At 36.2% G+C, this 13,647-nt stretch overlaps 2 protein-coding genes across 2 annotated transcripts; both read right to left on the reverse strand.

The window, feature by feature from the left end:
- Nucleotides 1-6,412: 6,412 nt before the first annotated feature.
- LOC130666474 (uncharacterized) lies at nucleotides 6,413-12,169 on the reverse strand. Its single transcript, XM_057467493.1, has 2 exons — nucleotides 7,886-12,169; nucleotides 6,413-6,910 (listed from the first exon to the last, which is right to left on the reverse strand). Exon 1 carries the CDS (start codon nucleotides 9,554-9,556, stop codon nucleotides 8,312-8,314), a length of 1,245 nt encoding a protein of 414 aa, XP_057323476.1. The 5' UTR covers nucleotides 9,557-12,169; the 3' UTR covers nucleotides 6,413-6,910; nucleotides 7,886-8,311.
- On the reverse strand, nucleotides 10,508-11,403 carry LOC130666902 (uncharacterized). The gene is made up of 2 exons (XM_057468226.1): nucleotides 11,197-11,403; nucleotides 10,508-11,089 (listed from the first exon to the last, which is right to left on the reverse strand). The coding sequence occupies exons 1-2, from the start codon at nucleotides 11,401-11,403 to the stop codon at nucleotides 10,508-10,510; spliced, it is 789 nt and encodes a 262-aa protein (XP_057324209.1).
- Nucleotides 12,170-13,647: the final 1,478 nt, after the last annotated feature.

Consider the following 13,647-nt stretch of genomic DNA (forward strand, 5'->3'; position numbering starts at 1 on the left):
GTTGATATCGTAGTCCAGCTGCAATACGGCGGACTTTAGGCGTAAACGCTTTACGAGCATTTACGTACTCAATAACACACTGAATGCGGGAGACATGTTTCCGGAGATCATCAATCTTCAGTGAAAGCTGTCCAATGCGACCTTTCATCTTAGCCTCCGGAGAAGAAGTATTATTTCTTGCCGGAGGTAAGAGTGAGGAAGCAGCATCATAGACAGCTTGATTGATGGTGAGTAGAGTAGAATCTTCCTGAATCCGAAGCGATAGCTCGTGGTTTTCCGTGTCAAGTTGGTCTTTGGGGTAGTGTGTCTTTTTAGAGACACATACTTGTCGTTTTTCAAAATCATTGTCGGCGTCTTCGGAAGAACGGCGTCTCTCCTGATGTAGCTGTGCTGGAAAAGACAGACGGTGAGATAGCCGTCTGTTATTTAACAGTGATCTTCGTGTTCGCCGAAGATTATTATTATTATTATTATTATTATTATTATTATTATTATTATTATTATTATTATTATTATTATTATTATCATTATTATTATTATTTATATTTATAAAAAGTCCTGTTTTTGTCCTTAAAAACAATTGAACACATACTAAAAATTATAGTAAATGAAGTTTATTTTTGTCCTTAAAAACAATTGAACACAGACCAATAATTATAATGAAAAAGTCTGTTTTTAGTCTAAACCGGATTTAAAACAGACTAAATATCATACGAAATTAAGTCTGATATTGGCCTGGATAATGACTAGTACGGACAAAAACAGAGTAAATTCCTATGTAAAATAAATACGATTTATAAACTGAATTAAAGAAAAAATATTTGAATTCATCATTTATTTTAAAACAGATCTAATTTTTTGACCCGGGAGTAGAGTTCTCAAGTCTGTTAGCACGGCAGTAACGTTTGCAACGTTTCTACTAATCACGACCCGAAAGTGAGAACCCGACTATCTTTGTTGTGGCGAATGAGACTTTGAGTGAATGTGCTGATGGCTGAATAGATTAGCATATTACATATAGCTACTCTTTGAAAACTTAATTCAAACGATAATAAATGATTAATTTTAAAAATAACTATTTACTTATAGATCGAACTTCATGCGAAAATATATCCTATGAACAAACTCAAGATCTGGCAGGCCATAAAATCAAATTCACACTTGATATGGATTTACCGATGAAAGATGAGAGGAGTAGAATAAATATCGTAAAGAGAACCTGTTGTCAAGTGAAAAATCAGATTATTTATTGACGGTACCAAATTATATTAATGCCAAAAGGTCTATAAACGTTTCATTATATTACAATCGTCATCTATTTATTGAAAAAGGGTATAATACAGAATTAGGCAATAAAAGCTTTGACGCTCTCGGAACTTCATCGCAATTAGCAGATACGAATTATAAGTTTTCGGACTTTATAACGCAATACTGCGAAGCACGGTATTCGATTTTAACTAAAAAGTCAAATTATTTAACGGCCATAAGCGAGATAACTTACAACTTGCAGTTTATTATTTCGACACTAATTGTCTTAGTATTCATAGCATTTATTATGATAGTTAATAACAAATTCGACATAAGCAGGGGTATTATGGACGTGATAAAAATGTCAGCAGGTATGGGAGTTATATCACCATTAGACAGGCTATCGATAAGAATAATTTACTTAAGCGGCTTCTTGTTTATTTTCACTGTAATGCCCGAGTTCCAGGGACAAATATCCGCCATTTTGTCACAGCCGATGCGCCGTAACGTTGAGTCGTTAAAAGATCTGTACGAAAATAAGTTTCACGTTTACTATGACAGTTTATTAGAGAATGACATTATCCATAAAAATTTGTGGGTCACTGATGAGGACAAAAAATATTTACATCCATCCGATCATTCAGAATTAGTTAATTGTATAGTGAAAGCACAAAGGAATTCAACAATATCCTGTATTTATACCACAAAGATTCAGATAATTTGTTTCGTCGCAATCCTTATTCATATACCTTATTTTACAAAACATTATTTGTATATTAATTCATTTACATATTTTTATTTTTATTCTTACGAACCAAATTTTATTAGCCTAACAAAAATTATATTTTACTGCTCTGGGAAATATTTTGAATCCTCTTAAGTTATATTTTACAATATTTCCATTTTTTGTCAAACTCTAAATTTTCCTATTTTAAGAAACTGATTGTAAATATATTTTAAGCCGATTTTTTATATTACTAGGGACACTTGGGAATTTCCCAGCATTTAGTCTTGTTCCCAGACCTTAACATCCCGACATTACAATTTTTAAAGTATTGTTTAAACATCTGCTTCATAAAAATAGCTGTTGTACAGTTAAATTTTTGTAATATTGCAATCCTCTTCCTTTCCAAAAAAAAGGTTCTCCTTACGGTCAAAATATTATGGCTTTAATCCCTTAAGCCCCTCATAAATCATAACTCCCGTTTCCTTACGTGTCCGCACTGCTCACCTCTGACCTCCCTACCCAAGCTCCGTCGGTCCCAGTTAAGTGCCCACCTACAAACCTAGCTAATTACCAATGGCAAGACCCATTATCCCTCTTTCCACATTTTTGCCCGCAACTGCCCAATAATTTCCTCGCATTTTTTCCTTGGTCCCTTTCCGCCACTAAAATAACTCCGCCTCCGAAAAACTTCAATTATTTTTAAGCATACTTTTTGTAATCAGTAACTCACCAGACTTGTAAAGAGCAGCAAGCTCAGAATAAATAAAACACCATAAGATTATTGTATCTTGCACTTCTCATTTCAAGAATCAACGCACACTATTTTATTTTAAATATTGCTCATTGCAAGTTCATTATTTAATTATTCAAATTACTGCGGTAAACTAATCGCGGTACAAAACATAATTTATGCTTTAAAATCAAAGGATTTATATATTTCAAAAGAGGCTACTTTTAAAAAATACTATGTTCATTGGACAAGAAAGGACTGGGCTGTCAAACACAAACTCGATAGGATAGCTTCGGTATTTGTGGAATATGGTTTTTTTTTATAACAGAAACGAAAAACAAACGGAGATATATTCTAAAAAACTAGACAAATTGAATAAAATCAAACAAAGAAATTTCGACCAGATTGATTTCGATCATTTGGTGTTTAGTTATATGTTTACTGGAGCGATTTTACTCTGGAGTTTGATTATCTTTGGGATCAAAATTTTCTTTTATAAGCAGTCAACAATTTACCGAAAAATAAAAATGCACAGAAATTTGAGGAAGAAAATTTCTATAAGGTCGCAGCCGAGAATTATATTCTTTCCCAGACGAATGGTTCTTTCGAACAGCCGCAATCAAGTTTTAAATATATACATAAATATATACTTACTATACGTATTGTTAATGACATCACAATTTGCTGCACAATAATCAAGTCTTCTTAGTTATGTATTAGTTGTCTGGTTTTTTAAAAGACTTTGTTTCTTGTTGATGTTTACGTAAAATTTCAACTGCTAGTTCTAATCGCAGCAAGTATCATAAGTATTGCGTTATTTAACCAAACACAACCTATTTTTTTACTTAATGAAACTTTAGTACTACTCCAATATTAGCATACATAATTCCACAATATTAAATAAGATTATTTGCCAGAAGCATTGAGAAAACCACCAAGCAGTATGCCCATGGGAAGTGTTTATAAAAATAGACATGAAAATCTATTCTCGATTCCTATATGTATATAGCATGATGTAGATTCCTATAGAAACCCTTGTCAGAATCTATATTTGGATCTATGCAGGAATTCTACTGGGAACCATATGAAAATCCATCCAAAAACATCATCTGAGGACCCTCACGGAAATTTAGGCTGAACCTATATGGAAATCGAGCTTAGATTTTTACATGGCGTTTTCAGATGGATTTCCATATGGTTTTCTATGAGAATCTATGCTTGATTCCTGCATAGATTTTTGTGGTTTCTGAATCTATACATGGGAAGCCAGTATGGACGCCTAGGTGGATTTGTACGAATCTTTGGAAGGAAGATAACTTTCCAAAAACATAATAAATTGGCATCAATAAGTTATAGATCAAATTAAACGGAATATAGTATAGGGCCGGATAGCTCAACTGGTAGAGCACTCGGCGCGATACCGAATTGGTCTGGGTTCGATTCCCAGTTCGGGCTATTTATATTTATCTCAATTTATCTATAAATTGTCTTATTGAGAAGGTTATTTGCATGTTTGCATGTTAAGGTTTCCTCTATATAAAAAAAAAAAAAAAAAAAAAAAAAATAATAAATTTTTTTCTTATTAGCTTTATATTTTTTTTCACAAGAACTTCTAAAAATCACTATCTAAATCACTTTTAGTTCATTGTATCTCTATCAAAAAACTCCATGTGGAAATCGAGCATAGATCCGGATATAGATCCTCACCTTAGTACTTATCAGAATCCGCACACCATGTCAAATTCATTTAGGAATCGAGATCGGATTCTTATGTAAATTTCTACGAAAATTTCCCATGGGAATCTGAACCATGTCTATAGACATTCTTAAAAGCCATAGGGGAATCTTGTATGAATTAGAAATTACGAAAATCCCTACTTTTCTCTATGGATTCCTATAGGTTTGCATGCAATCCCATATGGATTCTTTTTGATAAGGAATGAATATAGAATATATTGTATCACTGAAATAATTGGGATAATGGCATATTTATTGGAAGGGGTGTTACTAACTCGTAATAGATTTTTTGGAAATCTGAAAAATTTTAGTTTCTAAAGAGACCTTGATCATTTATGACGATTGCAACTGCTGTCAAGGGTTAAGAAGGAAAATAAATCAAAAAAACTAAAAGATATGAATACTGATAGTATTAATAGGTTCACCCACTCTTCAGAAATTAGTCTAATCATACGTTAATACTACATATCAACATTCCAAGTCAACTATTTTGGACGATTTCCGACAGCGAACTAGGCTCTGAGATGATTTTATATCAATGCACAATAACTAATGGAATATTAAAAAGAACAAGTGACAGTTTATCGATCGTCATATAACAAAACTAAAAAAAAAATCTAGGCGTTGGTTGTTTTTTTATGAGCTTTCCAAGCTCTAACAAGTGACATTCTATGCTAAAGTTTGAAAATTTAAAAATCGAAAATCATCAATGAAGAACGATTTTTAAATTTTTATTCCCGATTATGTTCTCTGAAATAAATGTATTGAGGCAGAAATCAATGTCAGTTATCAAAATCAAGATTTGTATGAGTTTTGACTTAGGTCAGAGCAATAATATCTGGAATAACTGAGAAATACATTAAAGACTAGGTTTTTTCAATTTTTTGCTGACAATATGTTTAAAACTAAAGATCACGTTTTATGACATTATCTGATAATCGAAAGAGACTATAAAGAGAGAGAGTTGGTATGATTTCAGACACATTTTAGCACATTATATTTTGATTTATCTGGAAAAAATAACATAAAATGTTATTTTTTCAACTTTTCAGCGCCGATATTTTTTGAACTAATCAACCGATTTTGACGTTTGAGGTGGCAATCGGCGCGTTTTCTTGAATTCTAGAGCAGATTAAATTTTGGAAACGATCGGTTTAACCGTTTTGAAGATATTTAAAAAAATCCGTTTTTCACCATTTCTTTCTCCAACGTTATCTCTCGAACGCATTAACCGATTGAGATGATTAAAGTGGCATTCGACCCTGCTTATAAAATTCTAGAGCTGATTAGATTTAGAAGTCGATTGTTTAACTCGTTTCTGTGAAATCAATAGAAAACTAAAAAAAAAACTTTTTTTTTTTCGTAATTTACCAATATTTTCGAGTCTACTAGATCAAATGATCTGAAATTTTCAGGAAAGTTGACGGCCAACAAGCTCTTTCGATTACCACCGTCCAGACCTGGCCCAGGCTTGGCCCGAGATTATCATTCCAGGCTTCTACCAAGGCTGGGCCAAGACTGGCTTACAAGCCTGGCCCAAGGTTCTACAAAGTTGGGCCAAGTCTGGGCCGAGCCTGGGCCCGTGTTACTTTCCTCTCTGGGTTATTCGAAAGACGCATACTACTAGATTTAACCTTCTTTTTCAAGGCAGTAAACAATATGATTGATTCTACAGAAATATTGTCAGACATCGTTCAACATTCCGAATAAGAATCCGAAGGAAAATATACTCTTAAAAGTACCATACTCCAATGTCATTTATACAAAACGGACCCAGGAACATAATATTGGGACTAGTCAATGAATACTCAAAAACTGTAAATTTCTTTGGTGGATAATTTCATTCGTTCAAAAAGTTAATTCAAGTGGAAATGGAATCAAGAGTGAAAGCTGAAGCCAAAAATTAAGAATAATTTGAATATTCAAAAGCGTAAATAAATAAATAAATAAATACATTGTTTTTTCACTCAAAAACTTTTTATTCATATATATTTTTTACTCTAATAAATCTTCATCGGAATTTTCAAGATCATGTTTTCTTAATTCTCTCATCTTTGATAATCTACTTTTTATGTCATAATCTTCATTATTATCATAATAATCACTATCATCATCTTCACCATCATTATCTTCACGATTTTCATAATGTTCTTCATCTTTATCACCTTTTCCATCCTCACCATCATCATTTCTTTCTTCTTGGTATTCTTGGTAGTCTTTTTCTTCTCCTTCTAATTCTTCTTCTTCTTCTTTTTCTTCTCTGTCTAAAGAGCTCTTCGTTTTATTATTGTTACGATCATTTTTTTTACCGTCTTCATGTATTTTTCGGATGTTCGTTCTCTTGGGAGCTTTCAAATTGGATATAAATTTACTTAAATAGCCTCCTAGTTTTCCATAAAGATAGTCTTTCGCTAGCGGATCTAAATTTTTGTACCATGGAGATGTATCCAGGTAATACTTGAAAACACCTACAAAAAAAATTTTATAGTTAAAAATATGCTGCTCGTGAAGTTTTGTTCAAATTTTTTGTAATATTTAATTTAGCATTGAAAAAAAAACAATTAAGACGTTCATACATGAAACTCTTAGCAAGGAAAAAGCCCTAGTACCTGCTCACTCCATGTATTTATATATCTATATTCATAAATGTAGTATATAGTAAATGTCTGCGCAGACTGCCCGATTGAGGCCTATGCGCATACGTTTGCTATGGGACACTTGTAAATTTTGTATCTCTTTCCTTATAGTTCCGTGTTACTATGCACCCGTAGTAAAATTTATTGGGAATTTTTCACAGTATACTGGGGCTCTTACCTTACATAAAATTCATATTTTAGAATTTTCACAAATTTCATAGTATAATTTTCTTCCCTCAAATAAATTATCTTCCCTCAAAAACTCAAAACTCTATCGATCATTTAGAAAAAGGTATTAACGATTAAAAAATATGGTTTTAACATAGAGCGTTATGAAAGAGCATTGCTTTTTTGGATTTAAAATTATCATGTTTATATTATATAGTAGATGCATTGATCAATAATGCTCAAAAATATTATTTGATTTATATAGTTCGTATAATTGTATAAAAACAGTAGCATTAACCAATCTTTTAAATGTTTATTAATTATTTTAGCCTATATATTCAAAACTATTTCGGTTGATTTTTCACCATGTTGAAAACAAGCAACAGCACTCACTGTAAGAGGATATACAATCGTGGTCATTAATTTAAGTATGTTTTGACTTTACTGGAAAATTTCCATTTGTAAACTCGAACGTTTATAAACTATAAATTTGAAAATTACCTAATAATGACATTTGTAAAATTAGTCGCAAATAATAAATGATATTAATGAAATTAGCGAAATAGGAATTTCACAAAATATAAATTCAGTCATTTTTAAAATAGCAAAAAACAAAAATCGGTGGCTACGTGAATTTACCCAATTCTTACTGCTGTAACTTATAACATTAGCCGATTGTAAACTTGACGATTTGTAAAATTAGCCGTTTTTGAACTTCTTATAACTTTTGAATGGGTCAGTCAAATCTGCTGTAATTTTCAGAAAAACTAAATTTATGGAAGTCCTTATAGATGCCTCAAATCCTTTTTTGATCCGTCGATCCCTTCAAAAATCACGAGAGATTTACTCGAGTCCTGGACACTGAACTAAGTGCTCTGATAAAATTTTTGCTCTTCTTATAAACGTAATTTTCTTGCATCTAAAAGTCAAAATAATCTAACGAAATTTACTGTTATATCTAAATTAATAAAACAACATTTAATAAGTAGAAAAATAATATATATATTATATATTATTGGAGAATTTAATAGTATATTCAACAAAATAAAAAATTTGAATTATACTTTAATTCTTCGATGTCCCCAAAAAATGATAGGATTTAGAAATTATTTTAAAATTCCAAAATATTCTACAGAAATCAGAAATTAGAATACAATTAGAGCAAAGCAGCCTATCCTTTGCCCTCTGAGTTCGAGTCGTTGGTAGGACCTTGATAAAAACTACCGCAGCCATCGCCAATTGCGAGGCATCGGAGAATCCATGGATTTCTAGAGCCGAGTTCGTGGACCAGTGGATGCATCTGGGAATTTTGATAATATCAATCATGTTGAGTTGAGTCTTGAATGAAATCCATTTCTGACGTAGTTCTACAGACAATGGAGTGTCCCAGCCGAGTTTGACAAGCCAAAGTTCTTGCATGAACATTTTGGCTTGAATTATGAGTGGTGATAAGAATCCCAGTGGATCAAAGATCTGAGCAATCTCTGATAAAATTGCACCCCTTGTGCACGGTTGAGTTGAGCATGGTGGCGAGTGTTTGAACGAGAATTGATCCTTGTTTGAAGACCAGTACATCCCAAGAATTTTGGTGCTGACTTCTGGATCCTCTATTTTATATTGTGTAATCGCTTCCGCACGATTGAGCTGAAGTAATTTGCGATGATTGCTTGCCCATTTAGCGAGTGGGAACCCGCCCGCCATGCACAGACCCTCGATGTCATCTGCAACTGCTTGCAGTGACTCGAGATCATCTGCGCCTCCGGAAATGTCGTCGACATACCGTCCTTTGGTGAGTGGATCGATTGTGAGTGGGAACCGATGTCCTTCATCTCCGACTAATTGGAGTAGGGATCGAACCGCAAGCAATGGAGCCGATTTCGTCCCATAGGTAACTGTGGTGAGTTTGAAGGGAATGATGTTTCCTTCCTCGTCAAACCAGAGTATTTGTTGCAGACTCTGGTCCTTTTCGTGAACCACAATTTGTCGATACATTTTGGTAACATCTGTGATAAAGATCAACCGGTGTTGACTTGAGCTGATGAGTACGTCAAAGATGTTAACGAGTAATTTTAGCCCGGTATGCATGATGTCGTTGAGTGAGAGTCCTGAACAGGTTGGTTTTGAGCCGTTGAAGACCACACGGATCTTGAAGTTGTTGTTGTCTTCCTTCAGTACCCCATAGTGAGGTAGGAAGTATTGAATTGATGATGTAGATGATGCCGCAGGCACCATGTGCTGGAGTTCGAGATACTCTGCCATGAAATTCATGTAGAATGTTTTGAGCCGAGCATCATGATCAAGACGTCGCATGAGATGTTGTAAGCAGCGACGAGCTGCTGTGTATGAGTTCCCCAGTTGTTGCGGGTCCGATATTAATGGCAGTCTAACAATGTATCTGCCAGAACTGTCTCGAGTGTGAGTGTCCCGGAAGTGAGCTTCACAAGCCTCTTCTTCGGGAGCTAATGAGCGTGATTGAGTTGAACTGACTTCTTCTTGAAGCCAGAACCGAGTTAGTATATCTTGAAGATCTTGATCATGATGATTGGAGACAGCATGATGAATTCTAAGTGGTTTGTTGAGCCGAGCTTGGACTGGACCAATGATAATCCAGCCAAAAATTGTATTTTGAGCGAGTAATCCAGGAGATTTGCATTTGATGATTTCGCCAGTGATGACCTGGCCGTAATAATCAGCTCCAAGGATGACATCCGTTGGACCTGGAGTTCCAAAGTCTGGATCTGCGAGCGTGAGATGCGAGTACTGGGCCAAGTCAGTATCTAGACTTAGTCAGATGGTAATCGAGCAGTTAAACCACTGAGAATGTGTGCCTTTATCGTGAGTGATTGGTCCGAGTGGCATGAGCGCAGAGTGATAGTTGCACATCCCCTGGTACGGCCAGCTTTAGCTGCACCGATCCCTAGGATAGTAAGGTGCGATCGAGCACGAGAAATATTCAGCATTCTTACCAATGAATCTGAAACAAAGGATATCTCAGAACCGGTATCTAAGAGAATGCGAATTGGATGAGTACTTAACTTGGTTATGACGTAGACCTGACAAGTTGCGAGTAACGTTGCATAGTGATGAGCTGAAGTACAACCAGTTGTCGAGTTCTGAGTAGGCGAGTGACGAATTAGATCTGCGATCATAAGCATTGTGAGTTTGAGTGTGGGCAAGAGTGCTGTTTGAGTTCGATGAGCTTGTAGTAGGCGAGTGCGAGTGAGTATTGAGTGCTTGAGTGTCGTGCGGAAGCGCAAAATCTTATTGAGCTTGAGCAGGGGCACTTTGGGTGTGAGTTGCAGGGATTCCTGGATGAATCATAGAGTGGTGCTGTTCTTGACACACTCTGCAACGGAATGGTGAGTTGCATGACTCGACTCGGTGGTGTCCAAGACAATTTGGACACAATCTGGCTTGGATCACCAGCTGAGTGCGTTGTTGTGGAGTCATTCTCCCAAACTGGTCATATCTGACCAGGTAGTGGTCACCTTGGCATAGGTCACACGGATACTGTGTTTTGGCCACCACCTTGGGTTGATTGCTTGCTGGTGTTGACGTTCCAGCCGATTTTTGAGCAGCAGATGTCGCCATATGAGCATAAGTGTTCTTATAGACTTTGGAGCTTGAGTGCGAGTTCGAGTGACTGGATTTTTGAGCACCCCCAGTCTTGGCAGTACTTTCTTCGTACCTTTCTTGAGCACGAGCACGATCCGTGAGGAATTGACGCAGTTGTTTGAGTCTTGGGAACTCTACTGAAGCCCCCAGTGACAATTCCCACTGTTCGCGAGTTGAGCGGTCGAGTTTTGAGGTGATGATGTGAGTGAGAAGGTAGCAGTCACCATCCTGGAGATTGATCTCTGAGATAAGAGTGCATTGATCGCCTCGTGGGTCTGATCAATGAGCGAGTAGAGTTGTTTTGACGAGCGTGAGGTGAGTGCTGGGAGGTTTACCAGCTTGTTGTCGAGTTGAGCTCCGATTAGTAGTCGAGGTACCTCGTATCGTTTACAGATGGCACCCCAGGCGAGTGAGAAGCTCTCGTTACACATGGGTGTGTTGGCGATTGCTTGAGCTGCTTGTCCTGTCAGGTACGTCTTCAAATAATGAAGACGTTCGACGTCCTCCAGGCCAGTGCGGTTGATCACTACGGACTTGAACATGTCCCTGAACTCTGGCCACTTGGCGTAGTCACCAGAAAATGGCGTGATGTTGAGTGGAGCAAGATTGACGCTACTGTGTGAGCGTTAAGTCGAGTTCTGAGCTTGAATGGGTTGAGCAGGAGTGTCGAGTGCGTGGATGAGTGTTGATAGGCGAGTGCAAGCTCCCAGGTATGACCTGTATGCTACATCAAAGATGCCATCCTTCATGTACGAGTGCTGGAGAAATTCTTCCGTTGCGTTGGCCCCCAGGTAGTCGTGGACAACGGAAAACTGCTGCCACTCCTGGGTGAGTACTTCGAGCCGAGCCTTGAGTGCTGCTGCACCTTCGGCAGCAGTGAGTGATGGAGCAAGAGCTTCAGTGTCCGAGATTAGCGTCAACCTGGACAGCTGACTGTTGATCTTGAGTTCGAGTTCGCAGCCCTTGGTGGACTTCCTGCGAGTACGCTTCTTGGGGTCTTGAGCATCGAGTGTTCGTCCCTTAGGGATTTCCACATCGGTGATGTCGGAGTCGCTGGGATTACCGGTGGCTGGTAGTATCCTTGTTGGAGTGGTCGAGTGGTCATCGGTTGCGTTGATGACAATAGTTGGAGTGAGTGGGAGAGTGGGAGCCTCCTCCTTGGACGCTCCGTCTCCTGTCGAGTGCTTATCATCCGCCATTGGATCTGATGAATCAATTTCACAATTAGAATTCGTACAAGTATGAAAACACGAGTTTTGTCTGTGATCACTTTTACGCGGTTTTCACCATCCGATCCGGCTCGAAGGACCATAATGTAAAATATTAACTTAAACTACATTAAATATTTAGTTTGCTGGATCGGGATGGTGAAAGAAATAAAAATTCACTTTTACAATGTATTGTCCGTATTTAATGAAAATAAATCACAGATAATAGCATAGAGTACAAAAGTTGATCACGAGTTTATAACAGAGCACCTATTAAATATAATTCAATTGCGTTTAAGTTTTGTTGAGGTCAATATAAATTACATGGCACCGTACACATAAAATATTATATACATATATATATATATAGAGCGCAGTTGATGTGAAGATTGAGTTTATCGAGTTTATGGATTACGATTTTTCTATAATTTTACACGGCACCATACACGTGAATTAATATATTATATAGAGCGCAGTAATGAATAAATTATTAACAATTAATAATTTACAAATATCACAAATATTTCGAGTATAATTTCAAGTCATAAGTAATTTTAATACGCGACATGTAGAGTACGAGTAAGAACCGAGTAATAATAATTAGCTGCGTCGAGAGCCGAGTCTGAACGTAAATAAATTCTTTGCAGTCACAAATAAAATTTGATATTTATTTTAGAGATTAAGTATTACTGGATGACTGAATGATGACATCAGTCACACCAGTTGACATCGAGTACGAGTAAATAATTAAGCAATGAGTAATGAAAGTAAATTGTAAATTTGAAATAAATTATTTGTGGTTGCAAAGTCACGTGATGGCCAGTATGTATTGTAACATGAGGAAATTCGACCTCGACCCGTGGTTCAATATTATTTGAATAAAATAAATAGTTATCCGGTGAGCCAATTCGAGTGACACCTATGAGCAAATATTTCGACTTTGACCAAGCAATCGACTCGACGCATTGATTGTCACGAGAGATCCGGGATAGACACCGAACTGAACGGCCACGTTTATTTTTATTTTTTGAACAATTCTTCTCCGACCAACCGAACAATTTCGATTCCGAGTTCAGAACAATTAAATTATTGATCAAAGTGACCGACAAGTAAATTCCGAGTGAACAATAAACCGACGATTGTGAACAAGCCGAAGCATCGGCGCGATTTTGAACAAAGTGTACATGTGATTTTATTATTGAACAAGTGAACCGCGTTTGTGTAATAATTAAAAAATTAATTAATTAATTACGCGCAATAATTATTTGATCGTGTAATTTAACACGTTACCGAAATAAAATATTATTTTATATTTTATTTTATTTCTTCGAGCAATTCTGAGAACTACGGCTTATCCGTGTCTCATTCGCAACAGCAGTCTTGTCACCTCGCCGTGTAAGAATACTCTGACGTCACTCGTCAAGTATTTCTTTAATACTTCCGCTGTATATGTGTCTCCGGACAATAAAATTATATTTTTTTAATTTCGTAAGTCGACTGTGTTTCTCCGAGCAATGAACTAATTGTGTTTTCGATCAACTACGGTTTTTTTTTGATAATATTGTTTATATCGAGTCA

Source organism: Microplitis mediator, chromosome 4 (genome assembly GCF_029852145.1).
Source record: "Microplitis mediator isolate UGA2020A chromosome 4, iyMicMedi2.1, whole genome shotgun sequence".
In the NCBI taxonomy this organism is placed as follows: domain Eukaryota; kingdom Metazoa; phylum Arthropoda; class Insecta; order Hymenoptera; family Braconidae; genus Microplitis; species Microplitis mediator.